At 33.4% G+C, this 27,232-nt stretch overlaps 1 protein-coding gene across 1 annotated transcript in view; it reads right to left on the minus strand.

Moving 5' to 3' along the window:
- LRRIQ1 (leucine rich repeats and IQ motif containing 1) overlaps window positions 1–27,232 on the minus strand; it is a 199,301-nt gene that overhangs the window by 103,758 nt on the left and 68,311 nt on the right. The window contains exons 13-16 of the mRNA XM_021687506.2: window positions 19,898–19,991; window positions 6,051–6,230; window positions 3,496–3,939; window positions 1,063–1,273 (exon numbers count right to left, since the gene is read on the minus strand). Coding sequence (XP_021543181.2) covers window positions 1,063–1,273; window positions 3,496–3,939; window positions 6,051–6,230; window positions 19,898–19,991 — 929 coding nt within the window. The remainder of the gene's footprint in view (window positions 1–1,062; window positions 1,274–3,495; window positions 3,940–6,050; window positions 6,231–19,897; window positions 19,992–27,232) is intronic.

The following is a 27,232-nucleotide window of genomic DNA, read 5'->3' on the forward strand; positions in this document are numbered from 1 at the left end:
ACTGCTCATTCCAATAGAATATAAGCTAGTAAGATTTTTGTATCAAGAAATATTTATTGAATGAATGAATAAAGGGAAACACTAAATTTTTGGTTACTATCTTTCAATTCAGGCACAGTACCATGAATTTCCATAGACCTTATTTTATGTACTTATTTAGTTTATATTTATGTATTTATTTAGTTCTGCCTCTTCCATCAGTATGTAAATTCCATGAGGGCAGAGAACTTGTATGGTTTGTTTAGAGTTATGGTTCCTGAGCCCAGAACAGTGCTTGACAAATAGTAGGTTCTAAAAAATATTTGACAAATAAATAAATAAAAGGATGAACAGTGATGCTGGAACTTCATTTCAAAATCTGATCTTGGTGAGGGTGAATCATGTCTATTCACTACTCACTTTCTGAATTTTTAATTTGAATTAAAATTAAAATTTTTTAATCTTTTAATTTGAACGTGTATTTGAAGGCCTTTAACAATTATTTTAGTAGATTTTTAAACACATTTCTAAAAGGTGCTATAGATTAGGCCAAGTAAGAGTTGTTATGGCTAATCAAATGTTAGCAGATGTGGCAAATGACATATCTGGGCAGAAGGTTTAAATATGATTGTGTGGGGCACCTGGGTGGCTCAGTCGTTAAGCGTCTGCCTTCAGCTCAGGTCATGATCCCAGGGTCCTGGGATCGAGTCCCACATCGGGCTCCCTGCTCTGCGGGAAGCCTGCTTCTCCCTCTCCCACTCCGCCTGCTTGTGTTCCTGCTCTCGCTATGTCTCTCTCTGTCAAATAAATAAATAAAATCTTAAAAATAAATAAATAAATAAATATGATTGTGTGATCTCATGATTGATCGTGAGACTAGTATTTCTAAATTATAGACTACTCCTTCAGCCTAGATACTAAGCACAGGCACAGCCAATCTGCAGCCTACATATCACCTGAGTAAGAAATAAATCCAGTAGTTTAAATCACTAAGATTTGGCAGTTGTCTGTTATACAGAATAACCCAGTGAAAGATGAGAAATACATCTCTCAGGACTATTTCACCAAAAGATTAAAACTAACCTGAATAAGAATAGCAGCCTTCTCCCTCTGTTCTTGGATATCCACAGTGTTTTCTCTTTTTTCTTTCTTTAAAACAGTTTTATTCTTGATGCAGCAATTTGGCTGGGATATGAGGGGTCCTATTGCAGTAGTATGTAGCCTTGAGGGGAAATGAATATGTCTGCGCACGATGTAACCACGCCAGTATGCCTGGATTACCATAGCTGCCATACTATTAAGAAGAGAAAAGAAAACATGTTTAGTATCCATAAAAACACAGTTGTAGGTGAGAGGTCCTCATAAACTATTTTTGTAAACATGAAATATGTAAGGTATTATTTAAAAATAAGAACTTTTTGGCTTAACTATGGGCACATAAGTAAAAATGGGATGGAAAACCTTCAAATCTGAAGGAGATAAATGGGCCAGTAACTTAGAGAAAAGAAGCATTCTTATCTGAAGATGAAGGGATGACAAGAAGAATCTGAATAAACAGGACTTGCTAAATTTACCCTAGTTTACTGTGCTTAGCTCATACTCTTTGCCCTAACTGTATTTTCCACGACCTTCTACTTTTCATCAAACCTAATATAAAAGTGCTCAGGTTTAACTATTTCTACAGGTCTAAATTTCTTTATGAAGACTCCCATGTCATGTAAAACTTATATTAAATACATTTCTTTTTTCTGTTTTATTTTTTATTATTATGTTCAATTAGCCAGCATATAGTACATGTCTATGCTTTTCTCTTATTAATCCACCTTTTGTGACAGGGATTCCAGCTGAGAACTTAGAAGGATAGAAGTAAAAGCTATTTTTCCTCCCCTACAGAGCAAAAGCAATTGATTAAATAAATTAATGAATTATAAATTAGGAAGTGTTAGAGCCACTTTCAATACATTTTAAAAAACTTTTGCATTAGGGAAGACATATAAGTTTCAGCATATCAAACTTTTTAACATAACTTTCAGAAAAGAAATCACCATTCATACTGACAACTTCCAGAAGAATAAAGACTAGGAAAAACAAGATTAGCTACTGTGATACTCTGCATTCTGCCCTATGCAGCATCTGTTATTACAGGAGAAGCTGAATTTAACCATTTTTAATTTTGTTGGTTTGACACTGAGGCCAAAAGTAAAAAAAGAAGAAAAAAGTTGACAAGCCTAAGTAAAAAGTAATCTTTGCTGGTTCAATAAAAAATTAAAGCCATTAGCTTTTTATTTTTTTTAAAGATCTATTTATTTTATTTTAGAGAGAGAAAGAGGGCATGCGAGCAGAAAGAGGGCCAGAGGGAGAGTGATAAAGGGAGAATCTTCCAGTAGACTCCCCACTAAGCAGGGAGCCAGGCCTATGCAGGGCTAGATCCCAGGACCCCGAGATCGAGATCATGACCTGAGCCAAAGTCAGGAGTCGGATGCTCAACTAACTGAGCTAGCCAGGCGCCAGCCATTAGCTTTTTAAAAGTATTTCATAGTTACCAAACCATAAAACAGACTCTTAACTATAGAGAACAAGCTGAAGGTTGCTAGAGGGGAGGTGGGCAGGGGGATGGGTTAAATGGGTGATGGGGATATAGGAGGGTATTGTTGTGATGAGAACCAGGTAATGTATGGAAGTGTTGAATCACTGTATTATACACCTGAAACTAATATTACACTGTATGTTAACTAACTGGAATTTAAATAAAAGTTGAAAGAAAAAAAAATAAAAGTATTTAATAGTTGGAAGGGTGTTATGTGATTAATCTTGAAGAATATTGCCATACTTTATCAGTTGTTATGCCAAAGAAAATTATAGCACATGCATTCAAATCCTTGCATAGATGCTTATTAAGTGAATCAATAAGCAAATGGCACATGAAAAGTATGTTTTAAAAAAATGAAATTACCTGATTATTCAGTGTTTTCTTTATATTATTTTTAGAATAGCAAAGTGTTTTATTTCTTCTTAAAAATTCATTTTAATTGTTTAAAGATTAAAAATCAATGGGGCGCCTGGGTGGCTCAGTCAGTTAAGTGTCTGTCTTCAGCTCAGGTCATAATCCCGGGGTCCTGGGATCGAGCCCATATCAGGATCCCTGCTCAGGGGGGAGTCTGCTTCTCTCTCTCCCTTCTCCCCACCCCCACTCGTGCTCTCTCTCGCTATCTACCTCAAATAAATAAATAAAATCTTTTTTAAAAAAGAAGGCAGGAAACATAATTTTACATGTACTCATTTTTTAATAAAATACTAGTCAATTAAATCAGAGCCTGCTAAAATTCAATAAAATTAATCTGTACTATAATTAATAATTTGTACACACATCATAAAAACATAATTAAGGGAATTACTATGAAATACAAAAGTGCTTTAAATCCTTTACCAAATTATCATTTGGTAACATTACCTAAGACTATCCATAAAAAATAAAAGATATACAAATGTAAAAGAAAAATCTTCTATAAATCTTACATTTTGTTACGATGTTCAGTATTTTGGCAATTCCACAGCAGAGAGCTTGTCATTACTGTTTCCATGAATGGGATTCTTTTGATGGGGATACTGTTTGATTTGCTATCTTCTCTCTTCTGGTCTACTATTTCTTCCTGATTTCTTCCTTCCATATCTTCACATAAGGAGTTGGTTAATGTGGAATGACTAGAGTCAGAGTTCATCCATTTCTCAGAGGTATCTGGTGAGTCCAGTTTATATTTGTTTGCACAAGAGTGAACTCTATTTTGCAGTATGCTATCACTATTTGTAGGGGCCAAATGATTTTGCTGGGCTTCAGATTCTTCAATCTGGGTGATACTTACATTCCCATGTTCATGTGAATATCGGTATTCATTACTAAGTGTCATTAATTTCTTAAAATAATGGCAGAGATTTTCTGCAGCATCCAAGGTGACAAAATTTCTAAACAAACAATGAAAACATTTAATAAGAATTATATCAGCAAATATTAAAATTTGTACAGGTTTTGGAAATTTCCCTTTTGTGGTTGACATGAAAATTAAGCTTTACTACAACATTCATTAAAACCTTATTTCTGGTTGTTTATATAAAAATTTATCTCATTTCTAACAAAATTTGAAAGTATTTGTTTGGCTAATTTAGATCAGTCAATCCAGACAAAATGTCTGGAAGTTTTAGAACCATTTTTATTCTAGGTATTTTTGGTACAACTGAATGAGAAAAATCCATGCTTTTACTACCATAAACATGAGAAATCATGGCCGCCTAAATTTGGAGAAGTTATTTATGAAACAAAGTTAAAAGTACTTTCTACATTGACTCTTGCCATGCAAAATATTTGTATTGGACTTTTAAACAAAGAACTTATATTATGGGAAAGTTTTTATTCCCATTTTTCTTTGGAAAAATAATCCATTGCAAAGAGAATTCAAATACTTGAAGGCATAAATGATTGTGATCCTTTTGAACAACTGCTGAATTTCTATCTCATTAAGGTTATGGCTTATGTAATTAATCAGACTTTCTGCTTGCCAGATTTGGGGATCTCAATAGCAAATGTAAAGGACTTTGCACCTGTATGAGCCTTTTTCTTGGCTACATTTTATTTATCTTTCCTTATTTGTTTTATTTTTAAAAATTTACTTATTTCAAATGTATATTTTCTGACTGTATTTAATATATAGCCACAAGCTGCTTTAATTTTTTTTCTGAAACATGCAGGATATAAATAAATATAAAACTTTTAACCATACCATACAAAATGAAAGTTATATTTCCTAAACTGTAGAGATAAACAGTCCTGTGTTCACAAAAGTAATATTAGACATTAGCATAGGCTCCTCCCATGTGTTTTCGATATTTTGTATTTCATTCATTTTGGTGGTTAATAATGCAGAAAAGGCGCAATTTGATATTGGAATATTAAGTGTGTATGACTGGTGTTGAATTCACCACCATTTATTATTAATATAAAATATAGTCTATTTTCCATGATCAATGCCAAAATGAAACACACTGCAATGACAAGAGATTATACAAAGTTATTGAGAAATCTACGTTTCAACATGAGGGATATCAGGGTCACCTTTACACAAAAAATTCTACATTATCACACATATACAAAGAGATATAAGTTTAGTTTTTCACAAAGATTTGTAAATAATCTTAGTATTTGTTAAAAGCAAACATTAATTATCTATAACAACTGGAATTATTTTTAAAGCTGTAAGATTTGTTTTTAAACTAAATAGTCTACATTAAAAAAACATTTAAATAGAAAACAAATCTTATATAGATGAGCATGTATGAATATGCGAAGAGCAATATTAAGGATTATAATTTAATGATCAAGTTTAGGTATTTGGAAGCACATATTATAGTTATAATTCAGTTATAATGAAGAGTCACCATAAGTGAAATATGAATTATAGAAAGATGAATTATAGAAAGATGAATTATAATTCATTCATACTAACACACTCCTAACTTGGGATGGGGAATGGGAAGTTCTCTTTCTTTTATATCTGATTAGGTCTCTGCTCTTAGCTTCTGTTCCTCTGAATATGTGCATGTGTTGACTGCTTTTCTCTACTGTGCTCTCCTAATATTTAATATATAAATGTGATACATGTACAATATATCTTAATATATAATAAATGCTATACTTATTATAAAACTTGCCTTGCTCCATTGTAACTGTTTATCTAATTTTCTCTTATGTTAATCTGTGAATTAAGGATAATGTGTAATACTTAGCTTATTTGTGTGTCTTGCCTACAATAATTGTCAAATTTTTGACTGATTAATTGAATGACTGACTGAATGGATGTTTGATTCTTGTCTTGAAGCTATCCTCATGATTTCACTTATTTTATCTAACACTTTAGCATTTAAATAATAGTTTAAATTATGTTTTTAAGGGAGAATATCCCTAAAACACACAGCCCTAATCCAAAAAAAAGTATCACTGTATTAATCAAAGTATTTTTAAATTATATACATAGATTGAATTATTTCTTTAAATTATGACAAGGGGAAGTGAACAGTCTTACCCTTTTCCAGTAATATAGCTTTCAATTAGTGAGTTGAATTCTTGAATCTGGAACTGACAAAGTACCACAAAACGTCCTAATTCTGGTTCATAGTATTCTTCAGTGTGCCGTTCTGAATAAGAGTTTAGCATTTCGCCATTGAGGATTCTTAGAGCTGGTAACACTTTAAGTAGAGAATGGCTATTGAAAGCAGGAAAAATTTTAATAACCTTGAAAAGGAGAGTTTATATTTAAAATAACCATATACCTATTACTTAAACAATATAAGCACAGAGTATATCTCAGAAAATGCTATTGACTTTGTACAGAAAATTATACTGTTAAATTTCCTAAAAAATTTTATGGTATCATGTCATGTACAAAGTTAGGTTTTAGAGACTTGACAAAAAATTTAACCATTTTCTTCTATAACACAAATGGGAAATTTAAGCAGCTGGAAACTTGGGCTGGGAGTAAATGAAAGGCTACACTATATAAAGAATAATATCAGATACACTCTTTTAAAAAGAAGATAATATAATAATCTTACTGAAATTTGATGTTTATTTCAGAAGTAGAGATAAATTCCGATTGTTTCTCTTGGTAAAACATACTTCAGAATAGGACTAAAACAAGACCAGTAAGAGACCACCCTGTTTACCATGATCTGAAAAACAAAAACTTATATTTCTTCCTGAATCTTGCTAAAGATTATAATAATAAAAATCTTGGAGGTATGAGCAAAAGTCTGTATCAATTTAAAAGCCTAATTCTGTGAAAAACCAAGTCAGATAGCAAGAGCTGTCCACCAAACCTAGCCATTTATAAGTACTTGCCAAACCTTTCACAGGGATACTGTGGGCCTCTTTTACAAGGCCACTAATGATCACAGGGGTAAAATGGACTTCTTAAATGAATAAAACCTCTTAGTTAAAAACTAACATTTCCTATGAGTAAAAGTACAAACTGATGAAAGATATCAAAGAAGTAAATAAATGGAAAGGTGTCCAATGAAGATATCTTCAGAGATTATAAGTTCAATATTGTCAAGAAATCAATTCTTCTCAACTTGATCTATAGACTCAATGCAATCCCACTAAAAATACCAGTAAGGTAATTTTGTGTATATCAACAGACTGATCCTAAAGTTTATTAAAAGAGGCAAAAAACAAAAAAACAAAAAAACAGAACAGTCAATTCTATATTGAAAAAAAGAACAAAGTTGGAAGACTAACACTTTGACTTCAAGACTTACAATGAAGCCACAGTAATCAAGACAGTATGGTATTGACAAAAGAATAGACAAATATATCAGTGGAACAGAAGAGAGAGCCCAGAAGTAGATCCCCATAAATAGAATCAACTAATCTTTGACAAAAAAGCAAAGGCAATACAATGGAGCACAGATAAATGATGCTGGGGCAATTAGACATCTACATGCAAAAAAAAAAAAAAAAAAAAAGAATCTAGACACAGACTTTGTACTCTTCACAAAATCTAACTCAAAATGGGTCACAGACCTAAATGTAAAATGCAAAACTATAAAACTCCCAGAAGATAACACAGGAGAAAATCTAGATGATACTGGGTGTAATGATGACTTTTTAGATATAATACCTAAGACACAATTCATGAAAGAAATAATTGATAAGCTGGATTTCATTAAACTTAAAAACTTCTGCTCTGGGAAAGACAAAGTCAAGAGAATGTGAAGACAAGCAACATACTGGGAAAAAATATCTGATAAAGGGTTGTTATCCAAAAATATAAAAAGAAATTTTAAAACTCAACAATGAGAGGGGTGCCTGGGTGGCTCAGTTGGTTAAGCCTCTGCCTTCAACTCAGGTCATGATCTCAGGGACATGGGATCAAGCCCCACGTCAGGCTCTCTGCTCACCAGGAGTCTGCTTCTCCCTCTCCCTCTGTGTGTTCTCTCTCCCTCTCTCTCTCTCTCTCAAATAAATAAATAAAATTTTTAAAAACCCAATAAGAAAATAAACATACCAATTAAAAAATGGGCCAAAAACCTTGACACCTCACCAAAGAAGATATACAGATGGCAAGTAAGCATATGAAAGATGTTCAACATCATTTGTCATTAGAGAATTGTAAATTAAAACAAGATAATAAATAATAAAATAAAATAATAAGTTACTATTATCTTCCTATTAGAACATCCAATCCAAAATGCTGACACCACCAAATGCTGGTGAAGATGTGAAGAAACAGAAACTCTCATTCACTGCTGGTGGAAATGCAGAACCAGTGTAGTTACTTTGGAAGACAGTTTGGTGGTTTCTTACAAAAGTAAACATATTTTTACTATAATACAGCAATGTGCTCCTTGGATTTACCCAAATTAATTAAAAACTATGTCTGCACCAAAATCTCCACACAGACATTTATTGCTTTATTTGCAATTTCAAAACCCAGAAACAATCAAGATGTCCTGCAGTAGGTAAAAGGATTAATAAACTGTTACATCCATAGAAAGGAATATTATTTAGCACTAAAAAGAAATGAACTATCAAGCCATGAATAGACATGGAGGAATCTTAGATGCATATTACTAAGTGAAAGAAGACAATCTGATAGGGACACATGTTGTACAATTCCAACTATGTGAAATTCTTGAAAGAAGCAAAACTATGGAGACAGTAAAAAGATCAATGGTTGCCAGGGATTAAGGTGGAGGGTGGGATGAACAGGCAAAGCACAGAGCATTTTTAGGGCAGTAAAACTATTCTATATAATACTACTACATAGTGGATACATGTCATTATACATTTGTCAAAACCCATAGAATACATGACACCAAGAGTAAACACTAATGGAAAGTATGGACTTCAGGTGATCATGATGTGTTGATGTAGGTTCATCAATTATAATAAATATACCAATTTGGTGCAGGATGTTGATAGTGGGGGAGGTTGTCCATGTGTGGGGACAGGGTGTATATGGGTATTCTCTATATTTTTTGCTTAATTTTGCTAACTTGACCTTCTCTAAAAAATAAAGTATTTTAGGGGTGCCTGGGTGGCTCAGTCAGTTAAGTGTCTGCCTTCAGCTTGGGTCGTGATCCCAGAGTCCTGGGATCAAGCTCTGTAGTTCAAGGACAAGATCCCCTGCTCAGCAGGGATCCTGCTTCTCCCTCCTCTGTTGCCAGCTACTCCCCCTACTTGTGCTCCCTCTCTCTCTCTCTGTGTCAAATAAATAAATGAAATCTTTTAAAAAACAGATTTTTAATTAAAAAGCAAAACAAAACAAACTTACAGTTCCTAAAAACTAAATGAAGGATGGCAAGATAAGATTACTAAAATGCTAAAATTTAAGAAGGAAAACCCCAGTCAGTTATTTCCTCTACCTAGATGGTATAGTCAGGGTGGACATATCCATTTATATAAACACAGTTGTAAAATATAATTTCATATATTTATATAAATAATTTATATATAATTTACATTTTATATATTTATGTATAATTTATATATAAATGAAGGAAGTGGTCCATTAAGGCACAAATTCCAAAGGCCAACTAAAGTCATAACACATTGCTATATATAGTTATGATCTTGATAGTGTTTAATAAAAGACAATCACAAGGAAGGTATCAATACATCTCCTTAAATTAAAGCAAAAAAAGAGAAGAAAAACACCAGTTTTTCATTTACTGGGGACACATGATTAATTTCCCACCCTCACCTCCCTTTACTCTCCGAGAAATAATACCGTTTTTTCTTACAGATATTTAAGTATGGAAAGAGGGAACACAAATAGATTTTGTTCTTCAAGGTAATTATCAGATGTTTTACAATGTTAAAGAGTTTAAGCTAGTTAAGAAAACTTGGGTCCATCACTTCTCAGCCTTTTGACTAAGATCAAGTGAAAATCTGGGTCTATATATTTTGAACCTTTTTAAGGGTTTTTTTTAGGCTTGAAGCTACCAATATTTCTCTTATCATAAACTACCACACCTACCACAAAGGGTTAAATAAGTGGCATATATTATATATATTATATATGTTTGATTCATTTTAAGATGTGGTTCAAAAGCAGAATGCTAATTAAGATGATAGCTATTTATCACAGAGGTAATGAAGTAATCAGAGGTAATCACACAGGTATAATATTAAATATAACATAAAATCTTTGACTGAAGCTATCACCAATGCAAGGAAAGGTTAATCTCTGAAATTGAAGCTGATAATAATTAAAATATAATGGAGAGATTAACTATCCATACTCTATCCTATCAAATTATTTATTACATTACTAATGAAGTTACATTGCATTCTGAATCTCCCTCAAAGTACCCAGTCAAGTTTTCTAAGACATGACTATAATGTCAAACTTATTTATAGCTATAAAATGCCAGGTATGAAGTAAAGATTGAAGTAAAGATGCTTTTGAAATGTGATAATAAAGGGTATTAAAAATTAAAACTGTATAGGTGTTCGTAACAGCTTAAAAAAATGCTCTAATCCTATTAGTGATCTTACTTCCTTAGATCGTATCTCCTAAAATACAGAAAAGCAAACATAAGCCTTCAATAACTTGATGGAACTAGTCCTAGACAATAACTAACAGTTCTAATTCTTTGTGTACCAAACAAATTTCTGTCTGATATCTTGGTCTCCAGAGTGGACCCAGCCAGCAGAAGGAATGAGGTATGCTAATAGCAGGCTTTGGTCTTTGAATAGGTCTATCTTACAAGGAAAATTCGATAAGGCAGAGTTTCTTTTTTTTTTTTTTATTCTTATGGATAAGGCAGATTTTCTTATTGTAAATTGGATTTCTTAAGAGTTAGGTAAAGCTAATTTGTTTATTTCTATTGTACAGTCATTTCTGGTTAAACAGTAATAGTAAGCTGTTGGACCTATAAAACTTTTCAACAGGATCCTGGACCTACAGTGATAGTGCAGATAAAGTAACACTAAGACCCTCTTGAACAGCCATCTTTCAGGTCTCATTTTGTCTAATTAAGGAGGTGTCAACAAAAGGAAGAAAATACTCATGCTGTTATCATGAGAGCCACAGGGTCTCAAACATCTATTTTTTGTCTTAGTCACTCTACAAATCCACTGGAATGGGAATTCAAGGCTAGATCCCTCTGTGTGTCTTCAACCCTGCAGGGCAGTGTCTCTGAAAAGGCTGTCCTTGAACTACTGTATTAGTAGTACATGGGATACTTTTTTAGATTCAGTTACGCCCAAAGACCTCTGTTGGTGCGTTCTGGGGAATTCGCATTTTTAAAATATAGCCTTTCTTATGTACCTTAAAGAATTAAGAACCACTGCATTGGAAGGAAAATAGACTACAACGAGTTGTGCTAAAATCAGAGATGCTCAGCGCCCTGGGTGCCTCAGGTGGTTACGGTTAAGCACCTGACTTGGTTTGGCTCAGGTCAGGTCATGGTCTGAGATTGAGCCCCACACATCAGGCTCTGCACTCGGCAAGAGTCTGCTTCCCCTCTGCCTTTCCCACTGTCCCCCCAACCCTTCCTTTCATGTGCATGTATGCGCATGTTTTCTCTCTCTCTCTCAAATAAATAAATAAATCTTAGAAAAAAAATAAAATCAGAGATGCTCCAGGTTAAACTTAAAAGAAAAAAAAAAAACCTCTGAAGTTCTAATCATTCATAATTGTCTGAAATTTTCAAGAAAAATATAGCTTACTTGAAAACTTGTAGCATGTCCTATATGTCAGAGAATTTGCTAAAATAAGAGATATTGTGGGCCTGGACAGTTATATTCCAATGATCTGTTTACTGATTAACATTGCCATTGGTTTTGCGTAAATGATATGAAGGTTTCTTAGAAATGTATTCTTGTAACACTGAAGTTACAGAGTACATATCACATATACAGAGAAACAAGCTTTCTATTCAGAAATAATTGGTGACAAAATGAAGAGCTATTTTAACTAAATAACCTAATATAATCTTAGAAGTAAAAATACAAGAATTTGCTTTATCAGATTAATGGAAAGATCAATATTTTACTACCAGCAAGCATATTGTATTTAATACAACAACTGTTTATTCTCTGGACAACTAAAATAATGAAAAATAAGGGAATCCAAAGGCAATACAGGACATTAGTTTGTTTCTAGATATTGCAAACGGCATTATGTGGAAGCTGTTTGGATGTTAACTAACCAGATCAGCAAGGGGAAAAATGATAATTTTGTCATCAAATACTATATTTTGGATATGGTTATTGATATAGATATTATGTACAATATTATAGCTACAGGAAATAATTATGGAGAATGTGGATCAACAGGGCTTGGATTTTCACACTGAAAATATTTGATATTATAATTCATCACCTTTATATATAAAAAAAATGTTCCCAAACAGTTTGAGTCAGAATATTTGAAACTTCTTTGGATATAAAAATTTAGCTTGTTTGGATCTTCAAGACTATGACAATATCTTGAAATTTGTCATTTATATGATAAATATCAACATTAGATTTGGTGTTTTATGTTAAGCATTGTTTCTTATTTTTTTTTTAAGGAATAGTTCTCAGATCTGTATAAGTTAGTAGTGCAATGGGTTGGCCTTAAGTTTAAATGCAGCCTTATAAGAGTCTATGATGAATATATTAGAAAGTGCTGTAACAAGTTGATTCATATTGGAAATGAAGTATAAGAATACTGTGAGATCTCAACATTAGTTTTTCCAGCTGGGCTCCTCCTAGCCAAGGGCTGAATCAATATTTCATTTAGTGAAAACTTCCTGGTGAATATTCTGTCACTTAAGAGACTCTATTCATCACTAATGAATAAAACACATTCCCAAAGGAGATTCCAAACTGAGTCTGTAGATTAAGTTTTAAAAAGAGATTTTTTTAGTACATCAGTTTTGTCCATGTTATCACTGGCCAGACATGAAAGTAAGAAGCCAATTGGGAAAATCTATAACTAATCCTTTTGTTGGTATCAAGGGGTTATGTAAAGTTCATTGGAACACAGTGCTTAAAGTTTTACTTGATCCTTTCATTAACAAATCCATATTTTATAGATTACTAGATTTTAAACCCTTTAGATAACTGAATCTCTTCTTGAAATCATGAAAGCTGTATTAGGCCAACTGATCTAAGTGAAATTTGATAAGCAAAATTTTCAAGTTGGTATGAGTCTAGTCCAATAAAGTTCATTTAAACATAAAAATTATAATAGCTAAATAATTGTACATGTCTATAAGTACTACCTTTTTCTTTGAATATTGTTTCTAACTAAATATTTTCTTTAAAACTGTAAAGTATCTGTACTTAGTAAGTATTGTATATATTAGTATTGCACTAAGTATATATATTTAGGAGTATAGTAGTAGTAAAATGTGAATATTTATCTTTATATATTTAAATAGATTTATTATCAATATATTTCACTATAAGCCTATTTGATTCAACAAAGTAAGTATTTATTCTTCATGCAAAAAACATAAATAAATTCAAAGATTATTCAGGATATAGGTTTGTTTCTAGTTATTGCAACTGGCAACATGGCAGCTATTTAAATGGAAACTGATATCAAATCAGCAAGAGAATTCATGTCTTATTTGCCCAACGCCTAATAGGAAAACCATGGCCCCCAAAGAGCTTTCTCTGAATAATGGACACAACCACCTATTTTTGTTTGTCATCATAAATTTGGTCTATATAGCTACCAAGGAAAATAAAGATATCTACCTAAAAACAACACATCAGGGATTTTCATTATAAATAATATCACCCGCCAAGCAGAGCCTTTTGGACATAGTTACACCTACTTTTTGTATGGGAAGTTTCACTCTAAGGTTTCCTTTCTAAAAATGAGGACCCAAAGGGGCACCTGGGTAGTTTAGTTGGCTAAGCATCTGACTCGGTCAGCATCTGACTTGGCTTAGCAGTCAGCTCGGTCATGATCTCAGGGTCCTGGGATCGAGTCCCAAGTTGGGCTCGGTGCTCAGTGTGGAGTCTGCTTGACCCTCTCCCTCTGCTCCTTCCCCAGCTCGAGAGTTCTCTCTCTCTCTCTCGTTCTCACTCTCTCTCTCAAATAAATAAAATCTTAAAAAAATAAAATAATAAAAATAAATGAAAATGAGGAGGCCCAAACCTTGGGATTAGGGTTTTAAACCCCAATGTAAGAAAAGCACAGCCCCAGAACTTGAGCTAGTACATCTAGATGGGGATCTTCACTACTTCAATTCCAAATGAAAGAGTCCTTTTCCCAGCTGGCAAGAGGTCTAGAAACATATTTAGGGGGTCCTTTCATATATATACACAAATTCTTTAAATAGCTGCAATCTCTGATCTCCATATAAGTTGATATTAACTAATAGTTGGTATTCCTATAACCATTTGTCCTAAGATCAGTTTTTCAGGAAACATGAGGAACCTGACAAATATCATGGTTCCCTAAAAGTCTAAGAACTCCAGCTGTAGAACTGACACTGATAATTACTGCAAATCAATAATAAGATCAATTGTCAATTTATAGGTAATAACACTTTCAATCACTAAAGTAAAATTTTAAAAATTCAATAGAAAAATTAGAGGGCCTGAAACATGCATTTTTTTTCAAGCTTTTACACATTATAATGTAAAATTCTGTAATGTATTCCTTCAACAAGTAATTTTGGTCATCTATGACATATATATACATATATATCATATATATACATATCCTATACACACACACATATATATATAGTCTATAAAGTTACCTAGGAAAATAAAAATATCTGTGTAAAAATAATCCATTAGATATTTTCATTATAAATAATATCACCTGCCAAGCAGAGCCTTTTAGACATAATTACTCTTCTTTATGTATGGGAATTTTCACTCTAAGATCACTTTTCTAGTTCTAAACTAGAAGGATCTGTACAACAGTCTGGGACCACTTCCACTACTTAATTTTAGCCCTTTTTTAATGCCTGGACTCTCTAATAGCATTTAATTTGGCCACTTTCCCTAATCCCTTATCACTTTGCTGTTGAAAAAAAAATCTTCCCCAAACACTATTTTCCTTTTCATACAGCTATTCAAAATTTCCCTATAGCTCCTTAAAAATAATGGCTAACATCTGCCAACTGTGCTATATGCTAGGTACTACTATAAAATGCTTTTATGCAGCAACATATTTAGTCCTCACAAAGACTATTGGCGTACTCTGGTGTTCATGTTCTTCTCTACATTTTCCGGCCTCTTTTGCAGTTAGTTTGGCCTTATGACTGGCTACAGCCAGTAGAATATGAGAGAAGTGATCAATGCCACTTTTGAGATCAGAGTGGTGAAATGTCAGTTGTTCTTTCTCTGTGGTCTCTTCCCCTCCCTCGCCAGAATCTACTACCTAAAAAAGTCAGATTACATTGAAGTTGCATGACACAGAGCCACAAAAGGGAAGTATCCTGAGTTTCTGAGTCTGCTTAGACAGGCCAAACTCACATCAGACACAATATAGACAAAAAATAAGCTTCTATTGTACTAAACCACATAGATTTCTGGGTTCGTTGTTGTGTGGTACAACCTATTACCTTAATGGGTAAGGCCTGAGGGAGCTACTGTTATTATATCCATTCTATAGATGAAGACGCTGAGATACAGCTAGATTAAGTAATTTGTGCAAGGCAAACAGCTAGAAAGTGATGGAACTAGACATGCACCTGAGCAGTTTACTCACAAGGCCTATACATATATCTAGTATGCTATAGGCTCTCTCCATGACCACTGGATAAAGGAGACTTTTTTACTCTAGCATACAAGGCCCTTTACAATCTGGCAGCAATATATCATATGCAACAGTAAAGCAAAGTATTTAAATTCCAGGCTTTAGAACTCTAATCCCTTCCCTGACAATTACATCACAACTGGGCAAATCACAAGGAATCCAAGCCTCAGTTAGTACCTCTGTAAAATCAGAATAATTACAGAACCCAACTCAGAGTTGCTGTGGAGTAATACGTATAGATAGTAGGTCATTCTCTGACCCACCGTAAATGCACGCACTTGATTTCTTATTTCTTTCCAAAGGTATTTCCCACTCTTAACTACTTTACACCTGAATAGACCAGAGCCTAAACTTGCCTTTCACATTCCCTCCTTTTCATCAATATTTCCTCCATCAGAAGTGCTTTTTTTTTTCCTTTTAACTTGATTTTAAATCTTATCAAACTTTTGAGATTTAACCCAAAGTTTGCCTCTTCAGTAAATGTATTTTTTTCCTGGTCACACTAAATTAAGGTGGGATTTCTAAAGCATATCGGTTGCCTACAATAGTCATCTGACACTGGTATTAGGTACTGAAATCTAAGAGTTAAAGAGCACAAACTGAAGCTGGATTGCATGGGTTTGAATTCTGGCTCTTCCACTAGTTAGCTGTGTAACCTTGGGCACATTATTTAGCCTTTATATGACTCTGTTTCCCCACCTGTAAAATGGGGATACTAGCTAACTATTTTATTAGGCATATTATAAATATTAAATGAGAACAATGCTGGACACAAAGTAAACACTATGACAGTGTTTGCTATCACTATTAGTTTTCATGGCTATCATTCTTTGCATACATTTTTATCCCTACCAAGATTATAAACATGGTTTGAAATCATGGAGTGCATTGAATTTCCTGTATAGTGTCCAAATTTTGGGACATTGGCTAGATATAGTAGGCATACAATAAATATTTGGTGATTTAAAAAGAGCCCACAGTGTGCTTAGCCTTGACATGGAAAATAGTAGATTTCTGAATGTTTACCATGTTCCAGGAATTGTGCCCAACAAAATATGTGTATTATCCCATTCAATTATCATAACTACCCCCATAAGAGAGGTACTATTATTATCTTCATTTTACCGTTGAGGATTCAGAGACATAGGAAAGTTGTTATCTGCCCAGGATCGCACAGTATGGGGCAGGAAAAGGATGTCCTTGTTTAAAATCACAGTGATTTCCACACTTTAGTGTGCATCAAATCATTCAAAGGGCTTACTGAAACACAGATTACTAAACATCATACCCTAGTGTCTGATTAAATGAGTATGGACAGTGTCCAAGATTTTGCATTTCTAACAAGTGTTCAAGTGATGATGAAGTTGCTTGTCTAGGGATACACCTTTGAAAACCACTTCACTGGGTGATAGTCTTTCCTTTATACTACACAGCTTAAATTGCACCTGGAAACAGATGTTCCTAAGGCAGAAATTGACAAGTTCTATTCTAAAACATGTAAAAACATACCAGGTTTCCCTAAAAAATAGTGTAACTTTAGAAATTTATGTGGAAATTGAGCTTTAAAGAAAATAGAAAAACAGATTTTCTGGCAAAGATAATAACTCTTCTGTGATACACACGCTATCAACAAGTAGCAAATTACACAGGTGTTTGACTTGGTATAAAAATGCTATTTTCTTAATGAAAAACCAATAAACAAATTCAGAAAATCAATACTTGTGGAAAGAGAATGTCAAAGGTTTGCAGTGGCATCAGAGAAAGGAGGGAAATAGACTACTTTCTATATTGTCTTATCTTGTTCTACAAGTGGGTTAAGTCAGATATAGGAATTTTTAAACATAACCAGATCATTGGTTCTACTGTAAGATACATTCCTTTGGAAATCATCAGAACCAGGATCTTCCTGGCTATGGCCACACATCACAGAAAAACCAAATCAGGACAAAGAATCAATTGCTTCTTCCCTAGGATCAGATGTCACAACAACTTTCTTTTCAATTATGTGTCCTTCCTTGTCTATATTTTATTCATAAATGTTATATTTTCACTACCTGATCAAATTGATAAGATTTACAGATTTGATCCAAACTCTGAGGATCCTGAAACAGGTTTTCTTACCTGAATTTCAGTATATATTTGCCTTTATTTGTACTTAGTGTGTGGTCAAACTTATCTTGCTAAATTAGGCTATAAACCCTGTCTATTCTTGGCTTGTTCTGTCTTGATGTACCCATGAGTTAATATGATACAAATGTCAAATGTATAATAAATCATGTTAAATTGTCTTACAAATGGATGCTGCTAGACATAAAAAGAGACAAGAGTTTAGATCAGAATCATCAGCAGTACTAGAAAAGTGGACATATGCAAAGTCTTTCAGAATTCTGGGATTTAATTCACCTGGACCTGGGTAAATGGGTAATGATCTGAGGATGTATAAAAGAAAATGACTTAAGGCCAAGGGAAAGAACCAGGGGGAAGCAAAAGGTAGAGAAATTACAGGAACCCATATGGGGCTGGGAATAATTCTTATCAGCCAAAGTTGAAAGGATATATGTAAGAGGCACCAGAGAGTCAGTTCCATAGCAGAAGAGCTAAACTGGCACTAGTCTAAAGATTTCTTTGAGACTTCCCCAACAGAACTTAAAAGCAAGCTTTAAAAGCATCTCACTAATTTCAAGTAACTTAGCTGCTGTACATCAGAAACAAAATAGATGTTGCCTAAAGAAAAATAACAAAATTAAGAAATCAACAGTATAAAATTTAAGATGTCCAGAATACAATCACAATTGACCAAGCATGCAAGAAGCAGGGCAATATGACCCAGAATTGGGGGGGGGGGCATCAACAAAAATAGACCCCCAAATGATATAGATGATGAAACTAGCAGAGAAGGATTTTGTAATAGCTATTATAAATATTTTTCATATGTTAAAGATGATTCAGGAAACCATGAGCATGATTAGGAGAGAAATCGCAAATATTAAAAAAAAATAAATGAAACTTCTAGAGATGAAAAACACAGTATCTGAACTCTGAACTGATTAAATCTGGATGGGATTAACATCAAAATAGATATGTAAGAAGAAAATATCAGAAAACTTGAAGATACAGCAATAACTATTAAGAGTGAATTACAGGCAGAAAAAAAGTGTAATATATAAGAACAGAGCAATAGCAACTTCTAGAATATATCAAGTGATCTGATATTGGTGAAATTGGCATCCTAGTAGAACAAGATAGGAAGGAGGCAGAAAAAATATGTGAAAAAATAATGGGCAAAAAAATTCTAAATTTTATGGAAACTACAAATTCATCAGATTCAAGAGGTTCAACAGATATTAAGAAGAGTAAATCTACATAAAACCACAGCAAAACACATTATAATCAAATTGCTGAAAACCACTGATAAAGAGAATATATTAGAAGTCTCCAAAGAGAATGTTGGCAGATTTCATCAGAAACAATAAAGGCCATCAAAGAGTGGAGAGACATTTTTAAAGTCTAAGGGTGGCAACTGACTGCAAAGGGGCATGAGATAATTTTTTTAAGGTGGTAAAAATGTTTAATATCTTAATTGTGGTGGTTTTATACCATATTCATACTCATAAATAAAACTGATAAAGTTTACTGTATGAAAATCATCTCAAAAAAGCTCTTCATGAAAAAAGATGCTGGTCAATTTGGGGGGAAATGGTGTTAGCATAGTATGAGAATTTCAGATTAGAAACACTTTTTTAAAGAAGAAAATTCATTCTAAAAAAATTACAAAATATTTTTCTTCTATTACATCTAGGTACTGCAATATTTCAAAGAGAAGCATGGATTCACATAGGTTTATAAGTCATACTTTAATAGACACCAACAAACTCCAAGTTACCATTATACTAAAATTGTCACATAATCAATGGTATGGATCAAAATAATCATTTTAAATTTGCATTAGTTCATACATGTGCAAAAAATTATTTTAGGTTTAAGATATTTTTAAAACTAATATTATAAAAATTTCTTGTTTTGAGTAACTTTTAAATTATTTTTATTAACTTTTCCCAAGCAATTAATATGCACAGAACAATTTTCATCAAATCGTGTTTTCTGCAACTATAATAAAGTATATAATAGAGTGCAACAATATTTCTTACCTCCAGTTTATTTCTTGAAGAAGTGGGTTTCCAGTGAGAGACAATTCATGAAGAGAATAGCATGCATCAAACCATCTAATGGCACTTGTAAGATCTACAGAAAATAAACAATAAAAATCATTATAGAAGATAGTAACAGAGAAAGAAAAATAATCATAAATCAATGACCATTTATTTATTGGTTAGGTAGTAAAGCAATAACAATTATTTATTTTGCAGAATACAGTATGCTTTTAGAAAGAGACTATGTTAAGAACACAGACTCTGCTGTTAGAATATATATTTCTCCCATTTAGCAGCTTTGTGAACTTATGCAAACCATACAATTGCTTTGTGATTCAGGCTCATTACCTATCTTATTGGGTGAGGGTTAAATGAGGTAATATGTGTAAAGGGCTTAGAACTGTTTGTGCCAGATTGTTAGCACAAAATCTGAAGAAGTGAAATCTAAAGTAATAAGATAAGTGGTAAAGTTGAACACATACATAAATAGAGTTACATAGACCTACTTTACTTTCAAAAGTAAGAATAGTAGGTCAATCTAGTGTACATTACAGAGTAATTTATATTGAATTGTTCTCCCACAGAAAAATATCATAAAACTAGACAATATATAGGAAGCACCTGTTTTTTAAACCTGACTCTGCGAGATGGGAAACATACCTGGTGAGCCTACAATCATAGTGGTTTTCTGTTTGAAAGCAGTTTACTTCAGAGCAGTAAAGACCAAATAAAGAAGCTCTTTTGCTGAGTGAGGAGACAAAGATTAGAATAAGCTGGAATTTATGATGAAAAATACTGAGAAGGAGCTGTGTGTTTATATGTTGTGAGGAGGGAATTGGGGGAAGAAGTCTCTGTGAAGATTTACCACAGATTTACCACAGGTCCATGGACAAGTGTGAGGTGTCACACACACACAGAAAGATTGAAAATCCTAGCAGAGATCACCAACTATAAGGCTGAAAGCTGAATGATGACACTAAGTTCAGGTAGCAGCAAAAGATATTGGAGTCAACCCAAACAAAATGAGACCTAACTGAGTATCTCACAGATTGAGCTACAATCCAGAAAGACTATACAGTAGGAGGAACACAATGCCCTGGGGTAGGGGCATGCACTAAGAGTTGAAAACTACAATAGCTTGTCCTAAGAGAGAACGAAATTAAAGAAGACAGAAAAAAAAAAGTACCCATAAATGCTTCAACTGCCTGCCAGAACTGAACGTAACTGTCTTTAAAAGGAAGACAATTTCCAGACTCACTAAACTGTATTATATACAATGTTCAATATATAATTAAAAATTATTAGACATATCAGGGCACCTGGGTGGCTCAGTCAGTTAAGCATCTGCCTTTGGCTCAGGTCATGTCCTCAGGGTCCTGGGATGGAGCCCTGCATCAGGCTCCCTGTTCAGTCAGGCTCCCTGTACAGGGGGGCTCCCTGTTCAGCTTCTCCCATTCCCTCTGCCCCTCCACCCTGCTTGTGCTCTCTCTCTCTAATAAATAAAATGTTTTAAAAAATTACTAGACATATCAAACAAAACAGATTTTACTTCAGACAAAACACACTTTAAAAAAAAGACTGGGGTGCCTGGGTGGCTCAGTTCGTTAAGCGACTGCCTTCGGCTCAGGTCATGATCCTGGAGTCCCGGGATCGAGTCCCGCATCGGGCTCCCTGCTCGGCAGGGAGCCTGCTTCTCCCTCTGACCCTTCCCCCTCTCATGTGCTCTCTGTCTCTCTCATTCTCTCTGTCTCAAATAAATAAATAAAATCTTAAAAAAAAAAAAAAGACTGTAATAAGAGACAAAGAAGAGTGTTACATAATGATAAAAGGGGTAAATCCAACATGAGGATATAACCTTGTAAATATTTATGTACCCAATGCAGGAGCACCTAAATATTTAAAGCAAATATTAACAGCCTTAAAGGGAGAAATAGACAGCAACACAATAATCATAGGGGACTTTAATATTCCACTTACATCAATGACTAGATTATTGATAACTGATGTATCCTATATATCAATATATAGAATAGAAAGAAAATCAAGAAGGAAACATCAGTCTTAAACATGTTAGACCAGATGGACTTAAGAAATCATATCAAACATCTTTTCCAACACAATGATATGAAACTAGAAATCAATTACAAAAAGAAAATGAAAATTCACAAATATGTGGAGATTAAACAACATACTATCAAACAAGCAATGTTTCCAAGAAGAAATCAAGAGAAATTAAAAAATACCTTGAGACAAATGAAAATGTAAATGTAACATACCAAAATTTATGGGATGCAGCAAAAGCAGTTCTAAGAGGGAAGTTCACAGTGATAAATGCCTACCTCAAGAAATAAGAAACATCTCAAATAAACAATCTAACTTTAAACTTCAAGAAACCAGAAAAAGAAGAACAAAGGAAGTCCAGAGTTATTAGAAGGAAGAAAATAACAAAGATTGGAGCAAAAATAAATAAAATAAAGACTAAAAAGACAATAGAAAAGATCAATAAAGCTAAGAGCTGATTCTTTGAAAAGACAACAAAAATGGCAAACCTTAGCCAGACTCAGCAAAAAAAAAAAAAAAAAAGAAGAAGGAGAAGGAGGACGAGGAGGATGCAAATAAATAGAATCAAAAATCAAAGAAATGTTACAACTTTTACCACAGAAATACAAAGGATCGTAAAAGACTACTAGGAAAAATCATATGCCAAAAAATTGGGACAACCTAGAAGAAAAGGATACATTCCTAGAAACACACAATCTACCAAGATTGAATCATGATGAAATAGAAAACCTGAACAGATCAATTACTGTAAGATGACTGAATCATCTTAATCAAAAACCTCCCAAGGAACAAAAGTCCAAGATCAGACAGCTTCACTGGTGAATTCAATAAAACATTCACAGAAGGATTAATACTAATCCTTCTCAATCTCTTCCAAAAAATAAAAGAGCGGGAACTCTTCCAAACCCATATTATGAAGCCAGCATTACCCTGATACCAAAACTAGACAAGAACACCACAAGAAAATTATAAGCCAATATTCCTGATAAACATAGATATGAAAAATGCTCAGCAAATTATTAGCAAACTAAATTCAATAATATATTAAAAACACATCACCATGATCAAATGGGATTTATCAACATCCACAAATCAGTCAATGTAATATACCACATTAACAAAATGCAGAATAAAAATCCATATGACTATCTCAAACAATGCAGAGAAAGCATGTGACAAAATTCAGCATCCACTTATGATAAAAATGCTCAATGAAGTGGGTATAGAGAGAATGTACCTGAAGATAATAAAGGCCATATATAACAACCCCACAGCTAACCAGCTAACATCATCCTTAATGGTGAAAATGTGAAACTTTTCCTCCAAGATCAGGAATAAGACAAGGATGCCCACTATCACAACTTTATTTGACATAATTTTGGAAGTCCTATCTAGAGCAATTACTCAAGAAAATAAAATAAAAGGTATCCAAATTGGAAAGGAAGAAGTAAAACTGTAGCTATTTGGAGATGACATGATATATAGAAAATCCTAAAGACTCAATCAAAAAACTGTTAGAACTAATAAATTCACTAAAGTTGTAGGATACACAATCAATACACAAAAATTTGTTGGGTTTCTTTACACTAATGAGCCATCAGAAAAAAAATTAAGAAAACAATCTTATTTATAATTGCATCAAAAAAAAATATCTAGGAATAAATTTAACCAAAGAGGTGAAAGACCTATATATTGAAAACTACAAGATATTAATGAAAAGAACTGAGGAAGACAAACAAATGGAAAGATATGCCATGTGCTAGATTGGAAGAATTAATATTGCTAAAATGTCCATACCACTCAAAGCAATATATTCAGTGCAATCCCTATCAAAATCCCAATGGCATTCTTCACAGAAATAGAACAAATAATCCTAAAATTTATACAGAACCACAAAGGACTCCGAATACTCAAAGCAATCTTGAGAAAGAACAAAGCTGGAGGCATCATGCCCCTTGATTTCAAACTATATTACAAAACCACAGTAACTAAAACAGTATGGTATAAGCATAAAAACAGACATAGAGATCAATGGAACAGAGACCCCAGAAATAAACCTACACATATATGTTTAATTAATTTATTGACAAAGGAGCCAAGAATATACAATGGGAAAGAATAGTCTCTTCAATAAGTGATGTTGGGAAAACTGCACAGTCACATACAAAACATGAAACTTGACCACTGTCTTACAACATACACAAAAATTAACTCAAAATGGATTGAAGACTTGAACATAAGATCTGAAACCATAAAACTCATAGAAAAAAACTCCTTGACATGGGTCTTGGATGATTTTTTTTATCTAACACCAAAAGAAAAGGCAACAAAAGTAAAATAAACAAATGGAACCATACCAAACTAAAAGCTTTGCACAGCAAAGGAAACTATGAACAAAATGAAAAGGCAACCTACTGAATGGGATAAAACATTTGCAAATCACATGTCTGATAAGGGTAAGGGTCTAATTTCCAAAATTTATAAAGAACTCATACAACTCAATAGCAAAAATCCAATCTGATTGAAAAAGGGGCAGAAGATCTGAATAGACATTTTTCCAAAGAAGACATACAGATGGCCAACAGGCACATGAAAAGATGTTCAAAATCATTAGTCATCAGAGAGCTGCAAATTAAAATCACAACAGGGTACCGTTTCACATTTGTTAAGATAGTTATTATCAGAGGCGCTTGGGTGGCTCAGTCGTTAAGCGTCTGCCTTCAACTCAGGTCATGATCCCAGGGTCCTGGGATCAAGCCCCGCATCAGGCTCCCTGCTCAGCCAGGGGTCTGCTTCTCCCTCTCCCACTCCCCCTGCTTGTGTTCCCTCTCTTGCTGTGTCTCTCTCTGTCAAATAAATAAAATCTTTTTAAAAAATAGCTATTATCAAAAAGACAAGAAATAACAAGTGTTGGCAAGGATATGGAGAGAAGGGAACCCTCTCACACTGTTGGTGGGAATGTAGATTGGTACAGCCATTATGGAAAATAGATAGAGGTTCCTCAAAAAATTAAAAATAAAACCACCTTATGATCTAGCAATTCCACTTCAGGTTATTTATTTAAAGAAAAAAAACTCCACTGACTTAAAAAGTTATATGTACCCCCATGTTCATTCATTACAGCATTATTTATAATAGCAAAGATATGGACACAACCTAAATGCCCACTGATGTGTGAATGGATAAAACAATTGTGTTTTTAGATGTACAATGGAATATTATTCAGCCATAAAAGAGAATGAAACCTTGCCATTTGTGACAATATGGATGGATCTCAAGGGCATTATGCTAAGTGGAATAAGTCAGAAAAAGACAAATGCCATAGGATCTCTCTTCATATATGGAGTCTAAAACAAAACAAAAAACAAGCTCAGAACTTGGATGAATTGTTTTTTTATTTGTTTAAATAAATTGATTGCAAGATATATGTTTGTCATGTAAATGCCTGTTTAACTCCAGAAGCAAAGAATAACATTTTAGCACCAAGCAGAACTACTTAGAAAGACGACTCTATAGGATCAAAATTTGGAAGAAAATTTCTAGTTCTAATTAACACTGTATGTACCATTATTTAGGAATTAGCACACATTCTTGCAACCAGAGAACCTTTGAACTAAATGTCCTCTGTCTCCTTTGCTATGGTACTTGAACTATCTATCTGTACTCTCTGGAACTGTGCTATGTATATAAACTGTACAGATCTGTTTGAAAGACTTATTGTTTTAGTCATTTCAAAGTTTTCCCAATGATCTGCTAACAGAACTGAAGTTGTCCTTGGTAATATGGCTGGTTTTGTTTTCAAATATATTAAGTTGTTCATTTTCAAAAATACCACTTCCATCACCTGAGTGGACTGTTGCCTTATGGAAGCTAATTTCGTCCAGAGAGAAAACCAAAGGCCTTGAGGAAAAAAGCCTTTGGGACCCAACAGCCTGATCCGTGAAGAATATCAGGAAGCCAAGGTGACTGCAGTGAAATGATAGGAAGGGAATGGGGGTGTAGTAGAAGCCAAGGTTTGAGAGGACTCTGCTATTCATCTGCATGTATATGCAATGAAAAGCTCTAGGGAGCCCTGACCAGCTAGTAACTTTGGCTGCTGCTGGGGAAGCAAGGCTAAGGAGACTTTTCCCTGAATTCCTTTTTGAATCTTTAGAATCTTGATGCATGTGTTGCTTTTTTAAAATTTTTAATTAAATAAAGCATCTCATAAAATAATTACTAAACATATAAAGAAATAGGAAAGTATGATCTATCATTAGATCAGTTAATAGAAAAACATTTAATAGAAACTCATCCCAAAGTAAGTCAAAGGTAAATCAAATATTTTGAGACACCGAAGTAATTCAATGACGAAAAAAGCTTGTTCAACAAATGGTGCTGGAACAAGGGATATCCATATTAAAAACTAAACTCATTCTCTACTTCATACCATTCATAAAATAATTTGACATGGATCATAGACGGACTTAAAGGTAAGAACTAAAAGTACAAAATTTTTATAAGAAAGCAAGAAAATTTATAAAATCATCTTCTCAAATGGGAGGTAGAAAAATATTACAAAGGACACAGAGAGAACAATAACTACTAAAAATAATAAACTAAACTTCATCAAAATTGAAAACTTCTGCTCATCTGAAAATACCATTAATAAAAATTCATGGTTATAGAGAGACCAGGAAAAATATTACAAAACATATATCTAACAAAGAATTACATCCAGAATATACAAAGGACTTATACATATCAATAAGAAAAGGGCAAATAACCAATAAAAATGGTAAGACATTTGAATACACACAAAAGAATATGTAAAAATCATCAATAAATAAGAATGTAAAAAGGCTTAATATCGTTATTCATCAGGGAAATGTAAACTAAAACCATAATGAGATAACACAATTGAAATATTAAACATCCTCTAGAATGCAGCAGTTGAAACTCCAGTACATTGCTGGTGTAAAATGTTTTAACTATTTTGGCAAACTTTTTTTCAGTTTCTTACAAACATATACCTACTCTATTGTCCGGCAATTACACTCTTACACATTTACCCCACAGAAATAAAAACATGTCCACAGAAAGATTTATATAAGAATTTCCCCAGGAAATTCCATTAAAAATCATAGCAGCCCCAAATCGGAAAGAATTAAAATATTGATCAACAGGAAAATGGACAAAGTGTGATATATTCATACAATGGACTACACCTCAGCCAAAAAAAAAAAAGAAAGAAAGAAGAAACAACTGATACAGTGGAATGTCACATGAATG

Source organism: Neomonachus schauinslandi, chromosome 5, assembly GCF_002201575.2.
Source record: "Neomonachus schauinslandi chromosome 5, ASM220157v2, whole genome shotgun sequence".
Classification (NCBI taxonomy): Eukaryota; Metazoa; Chordata; class Mammalia; order Carnivora; family Phocidae; genus Neomonachus; species Neomonachus schauinslandi.